The 20,937-nt window shown below is 49.2% G+C and overlaps 2 protein-coding genes across 6 annotated transcripts in view; one reads left to right on the top strand and one right to left on the bottom strand.

The window, feature by feature from the left end:
- CREBBP (CREB binding protein) overlaps window positions 1-11,525 on the bottom strand; it is a 157,069-nt gene extending 145,544 nt beyond the window's left edge. For 2 of the 5 annotated variants that reach the window (XM_065536694.2, XM_065536693.2), the window contains exon 1: window positions 10,637-10,909. In XM_065536694.2, coding sequence (XP_065392766.1) covers window positions 10,637-10,721 — 85 coding nt within the window. In that variant the 5' untranslated portion in view covers window positions 10,722-10,909. Of the gene's footprint in view, window positions 1-10,636 lie in introns of all 5 variants that reach the window. The other 3 variants (XM_005591098.4, XM_015442334.4, XM_005591099.5) reach the window with 3 other exon arrangements.
- Window positions 10,983-12,905, top strand: LOC123570499 (uncharacterized). Its single transcript, XM_045381919.3, has 2 exons — window positions 10,983-12,110; window positions 12,725-12,905. The coding sequence occupies exons 1-2, from the start codon at window positions 11,107-11,109 to the stop codon at window positions 12,768-12,770; spliced, it is 1,050 nt and encodes a 349-aa protein (XP_045237854.1). The 5' UTR covers window positions 10,983-11,106; the 3' UTR covers window positions 12,771-12,905.
- The last annotated feature ends 8,032 nt before the right edge of the window (window positions 12,906-20,937 follow it).

Consider the following 20,937-nt stretch of genomic DNA (forward strand, 5'->3'; position numbering starts at 1 on the left):
GACAAACAGGATAAGTAAATGTACGTACAGTTGTGCGGTCCAATACCATAGCGACTAACCATATGTGGCTATCTTCATTTACTTAAATCAAGTAACATTTAAAATTCAGTTCCTAAGTCACACTAATCACAATTCAAGTACTCAACAGCCACACATGGCTCGTGGTTCCAGTACCATGTCATACAGATACAACATAGAGCCACCCTCCCAAAAAGGACCACTGGACAGCGCTGGCTTGGAGGGCATCCTGAGAACAAAGGCATCCCAGAAAAAGGAAACATCTCAATCCACCCTCTTCCTGCTAGGAAAGAATCCATTCTCCCCTAAGTTTCAGTGACTGAGAAAGCCATCAGTGAAAGCAAAACACTTGATTCTCTCGCCATCATTCAAATGATTCCCTCAGAGACTTTTCAACAGAAGTTCAACTATGGGCAGGTGTGCTCTTCAAACAAAAACCGATTCCCACGGTAGTAGAGGAACAACCACAATGACACAGAAAATCTATCAATATTTTATGTCTTTCTGTTATTTTCAATAAATGTGACTTACTGAATATGTAAATCAGATTTAAGTAAAGATATCCACAAATTAGGGGAAAAATTCTTTGTCCACCACGGGGTAACTTTTACTTATATAAAAAAAATAATCACACCGAATCTAGGAGAACAGTAAAACAGTAACCTCCATTTAAAGAATTTCCTATTATGAATCTGCAGGAAGAGAAAAGTCTTACAGTACAGCACAGAGCTGAATCTGTTCCTTTCAAGATCTGTGTAGCTGAGCCCGGGAGGAAATTGAGTTTCACTGGTATTCCTTTCAACCAACCTGACCAAACTGGACAGTGATCCCAAGGCCATTTTCTCTCCAACTCTGTTTTCAATAAAATACTATGTTTATAATTTCTCTGCATTCACTTTTCCCTTTTCTCTAAGTCCTAATCTAAATCAAGCCCTTGTTCTGAAGCAATAACTAGAAACACAGTTCCATTTAATTAAGAGTTCAATTTTCCAATAAAGAACAGTTGAACTGCAAACACAGACGCAGTAAAATGAGTCAAACGATTACCCATTTTGTAAGATTCTCGAATCTTAGCTCTTAATTCATTTTCTTACAAACTGGTTCCCAAACTGCACTAGAGCTGGTACTGGAAGCCAAACAGGTAGGGGCAGAAGCTTCCCATGTACTCAGTAAGAAGCCTCCTGATTCTGGGTCAGGCTACATCATCTCCGTCCTCACTGGCCCAAGAGGTAGGTAATGGCTCATGTTTTCCCATACAATTAAACAATAATAACAGCTGCCTCAACCTGCTATATGCCAGGCACCCTAGTAGCCCAATGTACCAAGCTAATCACAGTAAGCAGAAACAGAGCCAGGCACAGTGACTCCATCCCACACCAGTAATCCCAGCTACTCAGGAGGCTGAGGCAGGAGGACTGCTGGAGGCTGGGAGTTCAAGACCAGCTTGGGCAAGCAAGACCCCAATGGAAAGAAGAAGAGTAGAGTACAGTAGAGAAGAGAAAAGAAAGAAAAGAAAAAAGAGAAAAGAAAAGAAAGAAGGAAAGAAGGGAGGGAGGAAAAGAAAAGAAAGACGGAAAGGATGGAAGGAAGGAAGGAAGGAAGGAAGGAAGGAAGGAAGGAAGGAAGGAAGGAAGGAAGGAAGGGAGGGGAGAAGAGAAGAGAAATGGAATATTGCAGGGTAAAAAGTCCCTTTTAGGCCGGGCGCGGTGGCTCAAGCCTGTAATCCCAGCACTTTGGGAGGCCGAGACGGGCGGATCACGAGGTCAGGAGATCGAGACCATACTGGCTAACACGGTGAAATCCTGTCTCTACTAAAAAATACAAAAAACTAGCCGGGCGAGGTGGCGGGTGCCTGTAGTCCCAGCTACTCGGGAGGCTGAGGCAGGAGAATGGCGTAAACCCGGGAGGCGGAGCTTGCAGTGAGCTGAGATCCGGCCACTGCACTCCAGCCTGGGCAACAGAGCGAGACTCCGTCTCAAAAAAAAAAAAAAAAAAAAAAAAGTCCCTTTTAGAGATCTCCCTCTCTGTGTGTCTCTCTCTCACACACACATACACCCCACCCTGCAAAACTCAAATGTGATGTCACCAGTCCAAGTCACAGCGTTGATGAGCTGGGAGCTGGGACTCAAGAGTCCACTCTGAGCAGGAGCCAGAGCTCCCTCCTCAGCACTACACTGACCGCCTCCCAGTATAAAAAGCTCTGACATTTCCTTCAACTGTGACTCACGGTTAGAAGGTTCTACTTTTAATCAGGTGACAAATACTCAAAATATTTTAATCCAAAGCAAATGGGTCAAACTCGTAGAGTCCATAATTGTCTAAGCAAACCCTAATTACCTGATAAATTTCTATAGCTCCTGAATGTCCTCATTCAGTTTGTAATCAAATACCCAAATCTCCTTATTTAAATGTTGTACAAGCCTTCTCTACAGGTTATCATAGAGAATAGTGACTTATTTTTCTATTTCACTGGTTATCTTAACCATAAAGTTAAAACATGTTTAGGTGGTGCAGTTTTAATAAGAAAAATCCAACCTAGGGGGAGGAGAAGCAGCTTCTGAATTATAAAAAGATTTGCTTTAAAACAGAATTGTACAACTCCACTACACAGCTAGTTTTCTCTCCTTATCACGGATTATTCAAATTTGAAAGGTTGAATTAGGTGCAACTGGAAGATACACCTACTGTATACAGCATAGTACAGGCATATTAGAAAGGCAAATTAAGACATTTTCAAACAACAGCAGACAGGACACCTAGAAATGGGAAAGTAAAGTCAGATTTAATCATGTAGAATTATTTTCCCCATTAGATTTTACTATTCTTAGCGATGGTTCAACTAAACAGTCTTTTGATTAATGGAAATGAAACACCGGGGAAAATGTCACACGGGATAATATCCAAATCTTTCTTAAGGGTAAGTTTTAAAAGGAATTCAACTTTTGGAGACAGAGCTCAAAAATAGCCTTGCTTCCTAAATTTAGAACCAGAAAACACCCTAAAGGCAGTATTTTAAATACAGCCACAGTCACTGCCTATACTGTCTAGGAAATTAATAAAGAAAAACTTTAAAAAGAGAGGGGCCACTTTTGTTTACTTCCATGCCTTTCACACAGCCTTCCCCAATTTGATTTGTGTGCCCATGCTGAAATCTCTTCAAGTCCTGACCACTCCAGGACGCCCCAGGGACTCTGCTCGTGGCCTATTGTGGCACCCCTGTCAGCAGAGCACAGCCCCAGGCAAAGGAGAACAGGCAAAAGCCCCCACAGGCACTACTCCCAAGGCTTACATTTCTGCATCAAAGACTCATGCAATGGGAGAATTTTCCTGAAAGCCAAGTTTGAGACTGACTGGGAAGAGTAGCATCCTTTTCCAGTTAAAGCAAGGAGTGTATCTGGAGGGATGCACTGCAAGGAAAAGGCCTCAGAGAGGACTAAAGGGAACGCTGGGCACATGTGCTAAAAAGCAGATGGCATGGCCAGGAGTTTCAGAGCTTAGGAGAGACTGTCTGGGGACAACCAGAAGACGACTCAGATGCAAACAAGCCATGGGCCTACAACGATACCCCAGGAAACAAACTGTCATGGTCAGGGTGCTTTCCCCAACAGCCAGGAATGCATGGAAAACAGGCAGGCTTCCCCAACTCCTGGCTCTGTGCTGACTCAGCAGGAGGGCTGTCACAGGAGCCCAGGGCTCCTCAACCATGCCAGGGCCTGCCTCCCACTGGGGCATGCAGCCCTGGACTTCCGCACACGGGGACACTCAGGAAACAGGGGAGGGAGCAAATGAAGACTTATTCAGATCACCCTTTCTGGTTCCAGAGTTTTGGCACTTAACTGCATTTCTGTATTCTTTCCTTAAGTTTTGCCTCGAGGTTTCATCTTGTCAAGATGGTTCTAAGTTACTCACAGGCATCTATCTATCAGAATCCTGTGTACACTGCTACTGCTTAACAGGTACCTCAAGATAAATTACACACAGTAAAGAAACAGAATCACATACTTGTCTGCTGCTTAATCAGTCCATGAAATATGCTTCAAAATTATCAATTTTCAGTGTACATCCTGATCTGATTTAAAAGAAAAATTTCGGAACACACGACACCATTTAAGTTCTCCTAATTTTAAAATTTCATGGCCATCATATTCCTATTTTAAAAATACAATAAAAAATGGAGACAGAGTCAATGGTATAGATGACAGAATTCCCGGCTATGTATGTGTTACACTACCACACGCGTGCCTGCACACTGGTTTCTGGGGATATGAGCACATGGCTTCTGTCCTTTCCAGAACTGCTGAGAAACAGGTCTTGGTCCAATCAGACTAGCACTCCCAGTAAATCCTAGGACTATACGGTATAACAACGTCCCTGGTTAACGCCAGTATCAGTTCTCATTGAGCGCAGATGTCAGACATACATCATCTCAGGCCACCCTCATAACCACCCTGAGATGGGAATTGTTATTATCTCCATGTTACAGATGAGGAGACTTTGAGCTCAGAGAGCTGATATAACTTGCCCCAAACATGCTCTGGCCCCAGCACTCCTAAGGCCAGTTGGTTTGGTGACCGGGTGGGATACCATGGGTATGGAACTTGGATTACGGAAGCAAATAACAGACCCAACTTGAAGATAGGTGGCAATTTGTTTAAAAGTGAAATCTTAACAAGAAAATGATGAGAACTTTAAGGGACAAATACCATGTAACTCTTTCACCAACTCCCTCAAATATTTCCTGAGGGCCTACTAGCTGTCAGGCGCTGTCCCTGGGGAGGGAAGCACTGGGAAAAGGGCTGTAGAAAGGCTCTAGAGTTCTTGCTGACTCTCACCTTCTGGTGTCACAGGAAGGGGAGGAAGCCTAGAGCCTGAGACGACAAAGAGGGATGAGAAATACCATGTGGGCCACCGGGGTCAACACAAAGCAAAAGAACAAAGAAAAATGCAGAGGGTCACCTGACTTTCTGATAAACTCGTCTGATTTTAAATCAAGTCATCCATAGAACAAAAAAGACAGAGGGAGAGGACCCTGCTAAGCTGTGAAGTGCTCCAAGACAGGAGACCCGTGCAAGCCTGCTGCTCACCTGGGCTCTCTTGGCTCCACTTCATGCAGCTGGGGAAACTTGCCCTGCTGCTGTTGTCCTTAAAGCTGTCTCTGCAGCCGTGGCAGGCCAGTGCTCCCCAAGGGGTGCTCAGAGAATTAAGTCCCACGTTATATCAGAGTCACCAAATTGCAGCCCATGGGTCAAGTCCTCAGACACCAGTCTTTACAACTAAAGTTTTACTGGAACACAGCCATGGCCACTCGAATATGGCTACTTTCTTGCTGAAATGGCAGCCTTAAGTAGTTGTAACAAGAGACCTTATGGCTCACAAAGCCACACACGTGCTCTCTGGCCCTTTACAGAGAAACTCTGCGGACCCATAAATAGGCTAAAAAGAGTTCTAGGGTCAAACAGGATTGAAAGTGGTCCAACTGCAGCCCCTCGCTCACAGTGCCCCATCAGCACACCAAGGCTCTGGGAAAGTCAGCAGTCAGATTCCTCAGCTACAACCAATCGCATCTGAGCACAAACCCTTTGTTGAGAAACACCTCTTAGCATGCCCTCTAGTTTCTTGGAATACATGTGAAGAGCTGATTTGAGTGAGGTAAAGAGGGGTGCCCTCACCAATGGGACCCCAAAAACTAAACTGACAAGCTTTTGCAATCTTCAGAAACTCACAATAAGGTACATTTCATCTTAACTAAAGTAAGACACACTTTGGCAAAATCATTTTCCTGTTTTCAAATACATCAAGTAAAAACACAAGCAATTATGGACCCCCCAAGTAATCACATACTTTGTCACACAATTACAATGCACAACTTAGAAGCTGTGAAGACACAGGCTACTAATCTAAGCATCAACTTCCAACTGCAGGACTCAGTCTCTTTGTAAGTTATGTTCAATTCCGTTTACAGAATCAAATCTGAATGTTCAGCCAGGAGCCACTTTCCATCTTCTGAAGGCCCTCTAAGGTGCCCTGCACATGACTTGTCCTTGCCTACCTTCATCCCTGAGGACCTCTGAATGGGGTCACCGCTGTCACCCCTCTGTTATTCAAAAGTGAAGCACGGTCATGAAACGTCCTAGCCCTAAAGGTCTCTATGACAACTTTTATTCCTATTTAGACAGAACTCACTGATGGGGTAACATAACTGTTTCTCATTCTCCCTGAGGTAAACAGGAACATGAGCCCACACACTTCACGCTGAGGATAACACCAGAACCAGAGGGAAAAGGGGGAGCCCCTAACCCAGAGAAAGAATACACTCCTGGCTGCCCCCACCACAGGTGGTTACAAACCTACCCCCTAGTGACCTCATTTCGGTGGGAGAGGGCCGCTACTGAAACTTACCAAGCATGGGAGGTTCCTGGGTCCTCAGTTCAAGTAAGTGCATTGTTACAGATAGAGACTTAGAAAACAAATACACAGAACCATTGACTTTAACAATCTAGGTTGGATCTGGTTTTGACCCTGTATCACCTCTCAAGTCCAGTTCCTCACCTAGAAAATAGCAGTAACAGCATCTTCCCTTCCTCACAGGACGCTGTAAGGAACAAACTGAGGTGATATGGAGAAAAGCACTCTGATACATAATACATACATACCAGACATACATAACAGATCATTTGGTTGACAACTGTATTCGCCATCGCTTTCTTTAAATAAGCTTCCCTATTGCATTTAAAAGGATTCACGTCATAAAATGTAATCAAAACTGCTTAGAGCCACTTATACAGCACAGGATGAAATATAGCTATGTTCAATCTTCAGGATGTAGTTTTTCTTTTCCTTTTTCCCCCAGAGACAGGGTCTCTGTCACCCAGGTCAGAGTGCAGTGGCATGATCACAGCTCACTGCAGCCTCAACTTCCTGGGCTCAAGCGATCCTCCTGCCACAGCCTCCTGAATAGCTGGGATTACAGGATTGTACTATTACACCCAACTAATTTAAATTTCTTTTGTAGAGATAGTGTCTCACTATGTTGCCCAGGCTGGTCTCCAACTCCTGGCCTTAAGCAATCCTCCTGTCTCAGTCTCCCTACGCATTGGGATTATAGACATGAGCTACCACCCTGGTCTGCAATTTCAAAAACTTTAGAAACAGTCTGTTGTGTGCAAATTTTGCAATAAAGCTGACCAAAAAAACCCTAGAAAACAAAAAGCAAAACAAAAATAAAGTCTACTGCTTGCCTGGATATTTGTCTTATACTGTTAAATCATGAATCTCTGCTGTTGAAAGACACAATACACTATTTTAACTTGGATATATTAAATAAAGAAGTTTCCAAAACACCCAACTAACTATATACTGGAAACATGAAGTCCCCACTTTTTGTAAGGGTGCCAAGTAAAGGAAGACCTCATCTATGAGAAAGTGTTAAGGCTTCAACACAATACAAGAAAATGCTACTTTTACATCTGAGGCCATCCAATTCTGTGCCTCTCCGGGGCTGCTGCTTCAGCAGGGTGAAAGGTACTGTTTTTCCTTCTTCCTCTTGCTACCCTCCTTCGCAGCACATTCCCTATTTCTGCATCACATCTGCGTAAGCTTCCCAGCCTTCAGCGACTTCTGTTTGTCATCAGTGGCAGTGACATTTAATTCACTCCGAGGTGCTGCCTGACCTTAGGGAGTGCTGTTTGCAACATCCATGCCCCCGATGAGCAGCACCCTGGCTGAGCAGCTCCCCAGTGTTGGGGGCACTCTTCTCTCAGCTCACTGCTACCCTGCACAGAAACATCTAAGTGACACTGGTGGCCCCACAGGCCAGTCTCTACAGACATGCACTGCAGTCTAAGTAGCTCCTGTTTCTCAGGCTGCCAAGGCCTCCTCCTCCTTTCAATCCCTCAGCTCCCAGACAGAGGTCCCCCTCCCTCAAATTTGATCAAATTTGATCTCATGCACAGAGCACAGACCCTGCTCCCCTAGGCCCAATTTTCCCCTGGGAGCCTCAGAGACACATCCCCTCACTAAAATAAGATTGAGTCTCTCAAGAATGTTATTCTCGGGTCTGTCCCACCTAACCAAATGCCTTCAGTCCTTTGAATGTATTTAATGTAAAAACTCAAGCCATTTATTTGTTTAATATACATCCCTAAGATCTCTGTCCATCTCATTACTCAATTTCTTAGACTAGTAGTTACACCAGACAAGGTGTCCCTTGTTTTTTTTAGAGACAGCGTCTCACTCAGTCACCCAGACTGGAGTGCAGCAGTGCGATCTCGGCTCACTACAACCTCTGCCTCCCAAGTTCAAGCGATTCTCATGCCTCAGCCTCCCAAGTAGCTGGAATTACAGGTGCATGTCACCATGCCTGGCTATTTTTTTGTATTTTTAGTACAGATGGGGTTTTACCATGTTGGCCAGGCTGCTCTCGAACTCCTGACTTCAAGTTGATCCACCAGCCTCCCCCTCCCAAAGTGCTGGGATTACAGGCATGAGCCATGGCATCCAGCCCCTTGTTTAATGTGCTTGACAATGATCCCTTCCTTGGTCCTCCACACTAACAGACCCTTTCACAATAGTGTGATGGTGATGAATGTGTAACTCAGGACCCAACTTAAGTATGATGTCGACTTTCTACTTTGGATTAAATCAGAGTCATTTAAAGCTGACTTTTGGTCCCACAAAAGAGCCCCTGTGCCTTACAAGGATCAAAACTGGAAAGGAAGAGGGAAAAGCTGGTTAAGTGTGGAAAATCCTTTCTGATCAACTTGTTATTAAGCATCTGATCATCCAATAATGGAAACTACTATGGAAAAAGCTATCCTTCGGGCTCCATCTTGGAAACAGCTGGATGTAAACAGTAGGATAAGCCTTTTTGTTAAGTCTTGTGTTACTAATTGTCCCCCTTTTTAAGACAAAATCTACAACAAATTCATTCAACAATAGCAAAGCTACAAAGCCATCCAGGTTACCAGTTTCAGAAGACAAGCTTCAAAGGTGAACTCGCCTCGTATGACCTACGTCTCACAGAACTGAAGACTACTCAAACACAGCAAGATTAATGAAGCAACTGAGATCTGTTTTGCAGTACAACGGCATTTAAACTATTGTTTCCAAATTTCTCACTTCAGTAAGTTCATTTCATAAGATTAATGTCAAACTCAACTTTTATCAGCTAAAAAGAAAAACATTATTAGTGATTTTTACATACCATGAGCATCATTTACTCCTCCCCACTGTTTAAGAAATTTTAACTAGATAAGAATCTCCTTATGATTGATTTTTAAAAATCGTTTTTCACTTCCACATTAATATTAAATGTCTCTTATCATAACTTGATTCCAGGAATTGTATTCAAACTTAAGCCACAAAATTCAAGTTTTGTTTCAACAGCAATAGCAGTTTTTTGAATATGCTAGTGGTCGGTCACAGAACTATTTCCACAAGTTGAACAGCTGTGTCTAGCGCAAATCTGAAGGCAGCAATGTAATTCAATTTGGACTCATTCATTAGAAACTGATTTTCAGATGCTGCCACTGCAAGACTACTGGAGAAATGCAAGCTGCGCTGGAGACGGAATTGTTCGCAGCGGCACAGAAGTTTCTGCTGCAAAGGAGAGAGCTCTAAAAGAGGAAATACAACTAGTTCATGTTACCATGAACCAGCGCAGTAGGACCCAGAATTACTGAATGAATAGGAAACTAAATACTTCTCTTAAGCAGCAATGATTACTTAAGAAAGTTTCCAGGGAAGCTGTTAAATGAGAGGAAACAAACAAAAGATGATTTATTCAGTATCCTGCTACATTTTTTTGAAAAATTGGAATTCCTACATGCCTTAACATAATTTTTTGTACATCTACACTGTGAAAGCAACACAAACTCAAATGGAGATGGCAGCCCAAATGAACTTAAATCTGCTGTTTAACTTTCTTTTGAAGTTACACATGGAAATGAAACACACCACAGCAACTTTAATGACATCTTGCTAACGAAGTTTGGATTTTGAAAAATGGAATGACTAGTTCACTAAAAACAACAACAACAACAACAAAAAAAAAAACAAAGAGTTTTGAAAATAAGCACTAAGCATCTTTCCAAGGAACTCACTCATTCCAAGAAACTTCGGTTCTAACTCGCAAGCTGGCGGCTGCTGTGAGTATCCTCTGACTGCAGCCTGATCAAGGTGTCGCCAATCCAGAAAATACACTGCGCTACCTTTGGCCACGATCTTGCTTTCTCTAAGCATCAAAGGTACCCTCCGCTGTCATTCCTCTGGACGGCCACGCGTGTGGACACGGCCGCGGATGGATGCGTAGGACATTACCAAACAAACCCACACACTGCACTTTACTTCTTCCCTCCTGGAGTGCCACTCGGGTCCCCGCGAGGAGGGCTGATCGGGTGCGGGGAGGCCGAGCGCACCGGGCGTGTGCTGCCCAACTCGGGCCCAGTGACAGTCCTGCGACGAACTTCCACCCTCCGGCGCGGGGCGAAGGGAACGGGCTGCGGGGCCTGCTCCGGGCTCCCGGCTCGGTAGGTATCCGCGACCACCACCCCCGGACACTCTCTTTCAGGTGGGGGTGACAGCGCGCCCCGGGCCCCCGCCGCCCCGGACCCCTCCTCACCTGTGCTGTCATTCGCCGAGAAGCCGGGCGAGCTGAGTTTGGCTCGTTTGGGGTTGGGCGGTCCGTCCAGCAAGTTCTCGGCCATTTTCACCTGCTCGCGAAAACAGCCCCGGGAGCGGACGGCCGGGCCGGCGAAGGCCCGGACGGGGGTCGGGGGCCCTGCCGGCTGCGAGGGAGAGCAGCGAGCGCGGCCGCGAGCGGGCGGGCGGGCGCCGAAGGAGAGGGAGGGCGCAGGCCGGGTGGGGGAGGCGGCGGCCAAATCTCAGCCACAGCAACAGCGCCCCGCAGCGCTCACCGCCCGCCCCCGGCCGCCGCCGCCGCCGCCGCCGCCGGCCGCGGCCCCCTCATCCCCTGCCCGCCTCCCGAGCGCGACACTCCGCGGCGGGGGCGCCCCGGCGGCCCGGCCGCCCCCCCGGGCCCGGCTGGCAGCGACGGCGCCCGGCCGGGCGGCTCAGGCAGTCCCCGGGAACATGGTGCCGCCGCCGCCGCCGCCTCGCTCCCCCCCCGCGCCCCACTTAATGAATTCGCTCGCGGCCCGACGACGAGGGGGCTCCGGGCTCCGCTCCCCGCCCGCGGCCCGCCGCCGCCGCCGCCGTGAGGAAAAACAATGCGCCGAGCGGGGTCGCCGCCGCCGCCGCGGCCCCCCCACCCCCCGTTCCGCCGCCGCCGCCGCCGCCGCCGCTGCCGCCGCCGCCGCCGCCGGGCTCCGGGAGGCCGAGCCGAGAGGCGAGCGGGGCCGCCGGGGCGGGCGCCGAGGGCCGGGCGGAGCGGGCCGGCCGGGCGGAGCGGGGTGCGCGGGCGGTTGTGGGGCCCGGGACCGGCGGGGCCGAGTAGATCGCGCTCGAAGCCCCGGTCGGGTCCGCGACAAGATGGCGGCTGTTGATTCCTCAATTAAAAAAAAAAGAAAGTTTTTTTTCTTCTCTTTCCAGAGCCTGAACGGGGAGGGGGTGGGGGCGGGGCACGCCGGTGCGTCACCCCCCCCGCGGCGTCACCACGCACGGCCCCCGCCCCGCCCCCTCCACCTGCGCCGGCCGTGGCGGAAAGAGCCGAGCGTGCTCGGGCCGAAGGGCCGAAGGCCCGAAGGCGCGGCCGCGAAGCGCAGGGCGGCGGGCTGCAGGGCGCGGGCCAGGCCTGCGGGGCGCCCGGGCTCCGGGCTGAGCCTCGGCTTTTGTTCTGATGGCGACGAGGCGGCGAGGGCCGGGGCTCCGGGCCCCAGCGGGCTCCGGGAGCAGCGGCCTGGCCACGGGCTGGGCTCTCCGGCGCGGATTCGACGCCAGCCCGGGCCCGCCCGTCCGGCTGGGGCGGCGCTGCGTGTTCCCAGCTCCTCGCGTCCCTGCCCGATACCCTCCTCGGTGGCGTCGGGCGGGGACGATCGGGGCGACCCCAGCCCAAGCCGCACCACTAGCCTTCGCCGCCGGCCAGGGAAGTGGAATGGCCCTGCAGGTTACAAACCGCCTTCAAGTCTGCCGACGAGGTGGGCGGATGGGGAAACTGAGGCAGGAGGGGGGAGAACAACTTCTCCAAAGTCGTCGAGGCAGCAAGTGGCAGGGCCGGGATTCGGGTCCCGCCCCACCTGGTGACACTAGGGAGTAAGGGGGCCTCACGCCTGTCCCAGCCCGAGGCGGTGGGGCCGACACCCTCACCTTGGAGAGTGGGGTGGCGAGCGCCGGCCTGGGTGGAGAAGGGCCCGCGCATCGGGGCTTAAGCCTGGACGCCCAGGCCGCACTCCCCGCCCCAGGCAACTCGCTTGGCGCCTCGCAGGTGCCCCAGACAGGGTTGCGGGCCTGGGGAGTCCCCCACGCGAGACCACAGCCCGCGGGACACTTCCACGAACACCCGAGGTGCTCCCATCCAAGTTAGTTATCTGCCCCTCCAAACTAGCCCGGCTTCCTCATAAAGGTATCAGCAGCTCCACTGTTTCCTAAGCCAGAAACCCTGAGTCAGCGCAGACTCCTCCCTCTCACCCACCACGCGCCCCTCTACCCACGGTCTTTACCTGGGAGACGGCTCTTCCCGCACTGTCCGGGTGGCTATGGTGGCAGCTGCTCACTTAACTGTTCTTTGCTTGCCACGTTTCTCCCCACCCAGCACCAAAGTTAACGTCCGGAGAAGAGAGGGAAAAAAATCTGTTTAAAACAACTCCCTGGCTAGGCGTCGTGGCAGATCACCTGAGGTCAGGAGTTCAAGACCAGCTAGGCGTCGTGGCAGATCACCTGAGGTCAGGAGTTCAAGACCAGCCTGGCCAACTTGGTGAAACCCCGTCTCTACTAAAAATACAAAAATTAGCTGGGCGTGGTGGCGTGGGCTTGTAATCCCAGCTACTCAGGAGGCTGAGATCGGAGAATCCCTTGAACCCGGGAGGCCGGTAAGCCGGGATCTCGCCATTGCACTCCATCCTGGGCGACGAGTGAAACTCTATCTCAAAAACAAAACGAAACAGAACTCCCTGACACCGAAAAAGAAAACACTGCATATGTAGTCTTTCTTTTAAAAAGAACATGTGGCCGGGCGCGATGGCTCAAGCCTGTAATCCCAGCACTTTGGGAGGCCAAGACGGGCGGATCACGAGGTCAGGAGATCGAGACCATCCTGGCTAACACGGTGAAACCCCGTCTCTACTAAAAAATACAAAAAACTAGCCGGGCGAGGTGGCGGGCGCCTGTAGTCCCAGCTACTCGGGAGGCTGAGGCAGGAGAATGGCCTGAACCCAGGGAGGCGGAGCTTGCAGTGAGTTGAGATCCGGCCACTGCACTCCAGCCTGGGTGACAGAGTGAGACTCCGTCTCAAAATAAATAAATAAATAAATAAAATAAAAAGAACATGTATGAATTCTCTTAAAAACATAGGTATATGTACATATGGTGACTGTCCTTGAGTGTCAAGATTGAGCGAACTTTCTGCTTTTCTCTGTTTATCTGTACTGCTCAAAACCTTGCACCGCGACACCGCTCTTGAATCTGTCTCTTCCACTTTACATGGCTCACTTCACCATCATCATCCTATACCCACTTGGCCAGTAGGCAATTCTCATCATTCAGGCTTTTTTTTTTTTTTTTTTCAAATGCTGTTCCCTGTGCTAAGAGCACATGCCTAGCGAATTCTAACTCATCCTCCAGGACCCAGTTCAAATGTCACCTACTCCAGGAAGCCCTCCTAACCCACTTCTCGGCTCCCATATCACTTCTGGGCTCTGTGAGAGAACACATAACACATCTTGCCCCATCTTCCTGCCCTCCACTGCCCCTGAATTAGTTCATGTTTTTACTTATGCATCAAATAGCTCTTGAAAATCCCAAGGGCATTGAGACTGTGCTAATCCCCTTGGCCAAACATAAAGAGGTCCCCGTATATTCAAGGAGTTAAAATAGCATACCCTGGAAACCATAAATGGATGCATTCAAGAAGTCAATTGGCACAGGAAAGGCAAGAAGTTTATCAGTGGCACAGGGCAGGCCACACCGTATATCTGAATGTCCATCTCACCAAGGGTCTGTGAGCTGCTTGGAGGCAAAGGTGGTGTCTTAGTCACAGAAACAGTGCTCTGCAAGAAGAAGTAGGTTTGTAAAATTGAATAAATGAGTGATGAGCTGTGTCAGGTGCCCTGAGTCCTAGAGGCCTTCAGGTCACTGAAGAGGGTGGGCCCCAGCCTGAGGTGGCTCCAGGCCACTCCTCAAAGGGGACAAGGTGTCCAGCCACCTAGAGGCCTTAGGGCCTGCTTTGGGGCAGTGGGGCATGCAGCCCCCCAGGGTTCCCTTGGTAAGTGGCTTACACAGAAGTGTGCGCAGGAGCTTCAGCCATTGCCTGACAGGTTTCCATTTTACAGAGGAAAGCAAGGGAACCCAGTTGCAAGGACTCAGAAGTAAATGACCTGGACATGGCAAGGCTGGGCCTGGAACCCAGGTCCTCACTCTCCAAAGCCCCTAGTCTTCCTGTCTCTCCATGCTCCACCCTCAAAATATACCTGCTCTGCAGTTCGTTTTCCTGTCTCATTGTTCTCTCCTGTTTCGATTTCTTCTCCCTTCAGTCTGACTCAAAGAACCCTGAGCTCAGACACTGATGGGAGAATAGCAAGGAGGGAAGCATGGCTCTTGCCTGCACTCACTTAGCTGGGGATCACCACTGACAAGTGAGTGCCTTGGGGATACCAGACCGCTCTGCCATGCCTCCCATGGATAGCACCTCCTGCAATCCTGGAAGGAAAACTTGTCCTCATTTCACAGATGAGGAAATAAGGCCCAAAGGAGGACAAGTCATCCAGCCACTAAGGGGCTTCACTCCGGTGCACACCTAAGGCTTCCTGCTGTTTCCACAAACCTCACTCTCTCCAGTCTCAGAGACCACATTAAAAAACAACGAAGGGACTGGGCACGATGGTTCACGCCTGTAATCCCAACACTTTAGGAGGCCGAGGTGGAAGGATCTCTAGAGCCCAGGAGTTTGAGACCAGCCTGGGCAACAGTGAGAACTTCATCTCTACAACAAAATGTTAAAAAAATTAACTGGGCCGGGCGCGGTGGCTCAAGCCTGTAATCCCAGCACTTTGGGAGGCCGAGACGGGCGGATCACGAGGTCAGGAGATCAAGACCATCCTGGCTAACACGGTGAAACCCTGTCTCTACTAAAAATACAAAAAACTAGCCGGGCGAGGTGGCGGCGCCTGTAGTCCCAGCTACTCGGGAGGCTGAGACAGGAGAATGGCGTAAACCCGGGAGGCGGAGCTTGCAGTGAGCTAAGATCCGGCCACTGCACTCCAGCCCGGGCAACAGAGCCAGACTCCGTCTCAAAAAAAAAAAAAAAAAAATTAACTGGGCGTGGTGGCGTGCACCTGTAGTCCCAGCTGCCTGGGAGGCCAAGGCAATAGGATCACCGGAGCTCAGAAAGTTGAGGCTGCAGTGAGTTATGATCAAACCACTGCACTCCAGTCTGGGCAACAGTGAGATACGGTCTAAAAAATAAAAATAAAGAGAAAGAAATGGAATTGTTGGCCAGGACCGGTGGCTCATGCATGTAATCCTAGCACTTTGGGAGGCTGTTGGTGGATCACCTGAGGTCAGGAGTTCAAGATCAGCCTGGCCAATATGGTGAAACCCTATCTCTACTAAAAATACAAATAAATGGCTGGGCATGGTGGCGGGCGACTGTCATCCCAGCTACTTGGGAGGCTGAGGCAGGAGAATTGCTCGAACCCGGTAGGCGGAGGTTGCAGCGAGCCAAGATCGCGCTCTAGCCTAGGCAACAAGAGTGAAACTTCATCTCAAAAAAAGAAAAAAAGAAAAAGAAATGGAATTGTTGCAATTTGATATTGATTGTCCCTTTCTAGGCTTAAATAGATTAAAAGATAACATCAGGTTTGGACTTTGCCTTCAAGCGATGCAGAACAGCATTGGGGAGAAAAACACAAACACAACACACATTGAAAAGATAAGCAGAGAATCCAAGTCAGAAGAGCACAAAACCGTAACTGATCCCCCAGGGGTGGAAGTCCGGGGGTTGCGGGGCAGAGGTCTGGGGGAGTAGTCCCAAGAGAGAAGGATTCCAGCCAGTTCCCTGTGGACGGAAGGCAGATTGTGGTCTGGTGGTGTGGAGGGATCCAGACAGAGCTGGGTTTAAGTCCCAAACCTACTGCTTTTTCTTAGCCGTGCTGAAAACAAATACCCTAGCCGGGTGCGGTAGCTCACACCTGTAATCCCAGCACTTTAGGAGGCCGAGGCAGGCGGATCATCCGAGGTCAGGAGTTCGAGACCAGCCTGACCAACATGGAGAAACCCCGTCTCTACTAAAAATACAAAATCGGCGGGGCTTGGAGGTGCATGCCTGTAACCCCAGCTACTTGGGAGGCTGAGACAGGAGAATTGCTTGAACCCGGGAGGCAGAAGTTGTGGTGAGCCGAAATAGCATCATTGCACTCCAGCCTGGGTAACAGGAGCAAAACTCCGTCTCAATAAAAGAAAAAAAAAAAAAAAAGAAAGAAAAAAGAAAAAAAACAAATACCTCCTCACCTGCTGAGAGAGTTGAGGTGCGGTGGAGATGAGATGGAGGGTGCATGGAGTCCATGGCACACCAAGGCACCATACAAGGCAGCTGCTATTTGGGGCAGTCGGAAGCAAGTGCTCAAAGGGGAGAGGCCCCTCCCCTCTCTCTGCCTTCCACATGGGAGGCCGCACCCGCCTCTCTTGCTGTTGCTTTTTACCATCACCTCCCCTGAATCTTTTCTCCCTCACCTACCCCAGTGCCTCCTTCTCCTCAAACACATTGGCAGTCAGCTCCAGCTTTAGCCCTGATTCCACCCTGTCTCTTCCATCCCCAGCCAAGGAAACTTGAACAAGTTGTCTACAAAGGCTGGGCTCATCTCCTCTTCTCCCATGCCCTGTGTTTATTTTTTATTTTTATTTTTGTTTTATTATTATTGTTATTATTTTGAGATGGAGTCTCGCTTTGTCCCCCTGGCTGGAGTGCAGTGGCACGATCTCGGTTCACCACCTCTGCCTCCCCAGTTCAAGCAATTCTTCTGCTTCAAGTAGCTGGGACTACAGGCACCCGCCACCATGTCCGGCTAATTTTTTGTATTTTTAGTAGAGATGGGGGTTTCACCATGTTGGCCAGGCTGGTCTTGAACTCCTGAACTCAGGTGATCTGCCCGCCTCGGCCTCCCAAAGTGCTGGGATTATAGGCGTGAGCCATCGTGCTTGGCCTATTTTTATTTCTGAGACAGGGTCTTGCTCTGTCACCCAGGCTGGAGTGCAGTAGTACAGTCATGGCTCAATGCAGCCTTGACATCTCCTGCTCAAGTGATCCTCCTGCCTCAGCCTCCCGAGTAACTAAGACCACAGGTGTGCACCACTGTGCCCAGCTAATTTTTTTTATGGAGTCTTGCTGTGTTGCCCAGGCTGATCTTGAGCTCCTGGCTTCAAGTGATCCTCCTGCCTCAACTTCCCAAGTGTTGGGTTTACAGGTGTAAGCCACCGTGCCCATAGAGAATTCCCTTCCTTATGAATGGTGAATATTAGGTCGTATGGATGGACCACAGTTTGCTTAACCACTCATCTGTTGATGGACACAGAACTGCTTCCACCATGTAGCTATCATGATTAATGCTGTGGTGAACGTGGATGTATTTCTTTTCTTCCAGACCGCGCTTTCAATTTTTTTTTTCTTTTTTAGATGGAGTCTTGCTCTGTCACCAGGATGGAGTACAGTGACATGATCTCGGCTCACTGCAACCTCTGCCTCTGGGGTTCAAGCGATTCCCGTGTTTCAGCCTCCGGAGTAGCTGGGACTACAGGTGCCCACCACCACGTCCAACTAATTTTTGTATTTTAGTAGAGATGGGGTTTTGCCATGTTACCCAGGCTGGTCTCAAACTCCTGGGCTCAAGTGATCCTCCCAACTCAGCCTCCCAAAGTGCTAGGATTACAGGCATGAGCCACCACACCCGGCCTGCTTTCAGTTCTTTTGGGTATATACCCAGAAGTGGGATAATTGCTGTCTCATATGGTCATTCTACTTCTGATTCTATGAGGAACTCCCATACTGTTTTCCATAGCAGCTGCATCATTTTACATTCCCACCAGCAGTGCACAAGGGTTCCAGTTTCTCCACATGCTCACCAACACTTATGCCATTTTGTTCTTTTCTTTTCTGATTATAGTCATTCCGATGGGTGTGAGGTGCTATCTTTCAGTTCATTCCTTTTAGCCACTGTCTTGTATTCTATTGCAGGAACAAAGCACATTTTATCTATTCTCCTAAGGGACTGGTTTGTTCCCACTTTTTTCCTGTTACAAACAGGGCCGCAATTAATGTTCTTGTACGGGTTTCCTTGTGCACCTAAGAGTATCACCGGATGAACACTGAGAAGTGGATTTCCTGGGTTTAAGGTTGTATCAGGCAGAGCCCCAGTAGAAGGAGATGGCACACTTAAAATCAGCCAACTTATGGAAGGTTTCATAGAGGAACTGCCTACACAGTTAGGGCAGGTTGCAAGGAAACCATAAGGGATAGAGCAGCAACCTAGGGCTTGTAGCAGCTGAGCTGTTACTGCCACAAGGCCCAAAGAGACACAGAAGGGAAAGCCTCCCAGACCTGGAAAGAAAATAATTGTGTAGAGATGGTCATCTTGAGAGGGGTGATCTTTTGCAGAGGGACTCAGCTGACTTGAGGTGACCAAATACCGTGATCACTCTTTCTCTCTTTCTTTTTTTTCCTTCCTTTCCTTTCCTTCTTCCTTCATTCCTTCCATCCTTCTTTCTCTCCTTCTTTCTTCTCTCCCCCTCTCCTCCCCTCCCCTCCCTTCCCTTCCCCTCCCCCTTTCCCCCATTCCTTCCCCTTCTCCTTCCTTCCTTCCTTTCTATTCTCATTCTGTTGCCCAGGCTTGAGTGCAATAGCGCGATCTTGGCTCACTGTCACCCCACCTCTTGGGTTCAAGCGATTCTCCTGTCTCAGCCTCCCAAGTAGCTGAGATTACAAGCACATGCCACCATGCCTGGCTAATTTTTGTATTTTTAGTAGAGACAGGGTTTCACCGTGTTGGCCAGACTGGTCTCGAACTCCCGGCCTCAGGTGATCTGCCCATCTCGCCTCCCAAAGTGCAGGGATTACAGGCGTGAGCCACCATGCCTAGCTTTCTTTCTTCCTTCTTTCCTGTCTGCCTTTCTGTCTCTTTCTCTCTCTCTCTCTTTCTTTCTTTCTAACAGGGTCTCAGGTTGGAGTGCAGTGGCACGATCATAGCTCACTGCAGCCTTGACCACCCAGGCTCAAGCAGTTCTCCCACCTCAGCCCACCGAGTTGCTGGGACTACAGGCATGTGCCACCACACCTGGCTTTTTTTTTTTTTTTTTTACTTTCTGTAGGGACAGGGTCTCACTATGTTGCCCAGGCTGGTCTCAAACTTCAGGGCTCAAGCAATCCTCCCACCTCAGCTGCCCAAAGTGCAGACATGACAGGTGTGAGCCACTGCGCCCAGCCTTTCCTTCCTTCTGATCTCCCACCAGGCTGCCCACTAGGAACCCATGCCCGAGACATGGCAACCTGTCCAAGTCAGCCTCCTGAGGCCAGGACAACGGGGAAAGGGGTGAAGGGATCGATTGGAAGGCTATCCAGAAGATGTCTGGCACATAGAGTATAGCCATCCTCAACTGTAGGGGGAATTTCCAATTTGCTTTTATTTATTTATTTATTTAGATGGAGTCTTGCTCTGTCGCCCAGGCTGGAGGGCAGTGGTGCGATCTTGACTCACTGCAAGCCCCGCCTCCTGGGTTCGCACCATTCTCCTGCCTCAGCCTCCCGAATAGCTGGGATTACAGGTGTGCACCCCCATGCCCAGCTCAGTTGTTTTGTATTTTTAGTAGAGATGGAGTTTCACCATTCTGGCCAGGCTGGTCTTGAACTACTGACCTCAGGTGATCCGCCTGCCTCAGCCTCTCAAAGTGCTGGGATTACAGGCGTGAGCCACCGCACTGGGCCCAATTTGCTTTCCAAAATGATTTTATCCATTTACATTCCCACCAGCAACTTATGCTATCCATATACCCACATCTTTCCCGACATTTGCTGTTATTTACCAGACTTAATTTTCATTAATTTCAGTTGTTTCCCAGCCTTCGGGGATGAAATGGTGCCTCCTAATTTTTTTTTTTTTTTTTTGAGATGGAGTCTCGCTCTGTCGCCCAGACTGGAGTGCAGTGGCTGGATCTCAGCTCACTGCAAGCTCCGCCTCCCGGGTTCACGCCATTCTCCTGCCTCAGTCTCCTGAGTAGCTGGGACTACAGGCGCCCGCCACCACGCCCGGCTAGTTTTTTGTATTTTTTAGTAGAGACAGGGTTTCACCATGTTAGCCAGGATGGTCTCGATCTCCTGACCTCGTGATCTGCCCGTCTCGGCCTCCCAAAGTGCTGGGATTACAGGCTTGAGCCATCGTGCCCGGCCGGTGCCTCCTAATTTTAATATGCTCTTCCCTAATTACTGATGAGGCTGAGTATTTTCACGTACTTATTTGCTTAGGGGAGGTTTTATGTACTGTGGATTGCCTTATCCTTTGCTCTTTTGCTGTTGGATTGTTTATCTTTCTCTGATTCATTAATTAGTTTCTTTTTAAATTTTGGATGCTAATCCTTCATAAATAAATTGTAACTGTTTGGTCAGGTGCAGTGGCCCACACCTGTAATTCCAGCATTTTGGGAGGCTGAGGCAGGAGGATCGTTTGAGCCCAGGAGTTTGAGATGTACTTGGGCAATACAGTGAGACCCCATCTCTACAAAAAATAAATAAATAAATAAAAATTGGCTGGGCGTAATGGCAAGCAC

This window comes from Macaca fascicularis, chromosome 20 (genome assembly GCF_037993035.2).
Source record: "Macaca fascicularis isolate 582-1 chromosome 20, T2T-MFA8v1.1".
NCBI classification, from domain to species: domain Eukaryota; kingdom Metazoa; phylum Chordata; class Mammalia; order Primates; family Cercopithecidae; genus Macaca; species Macaca fascicularis.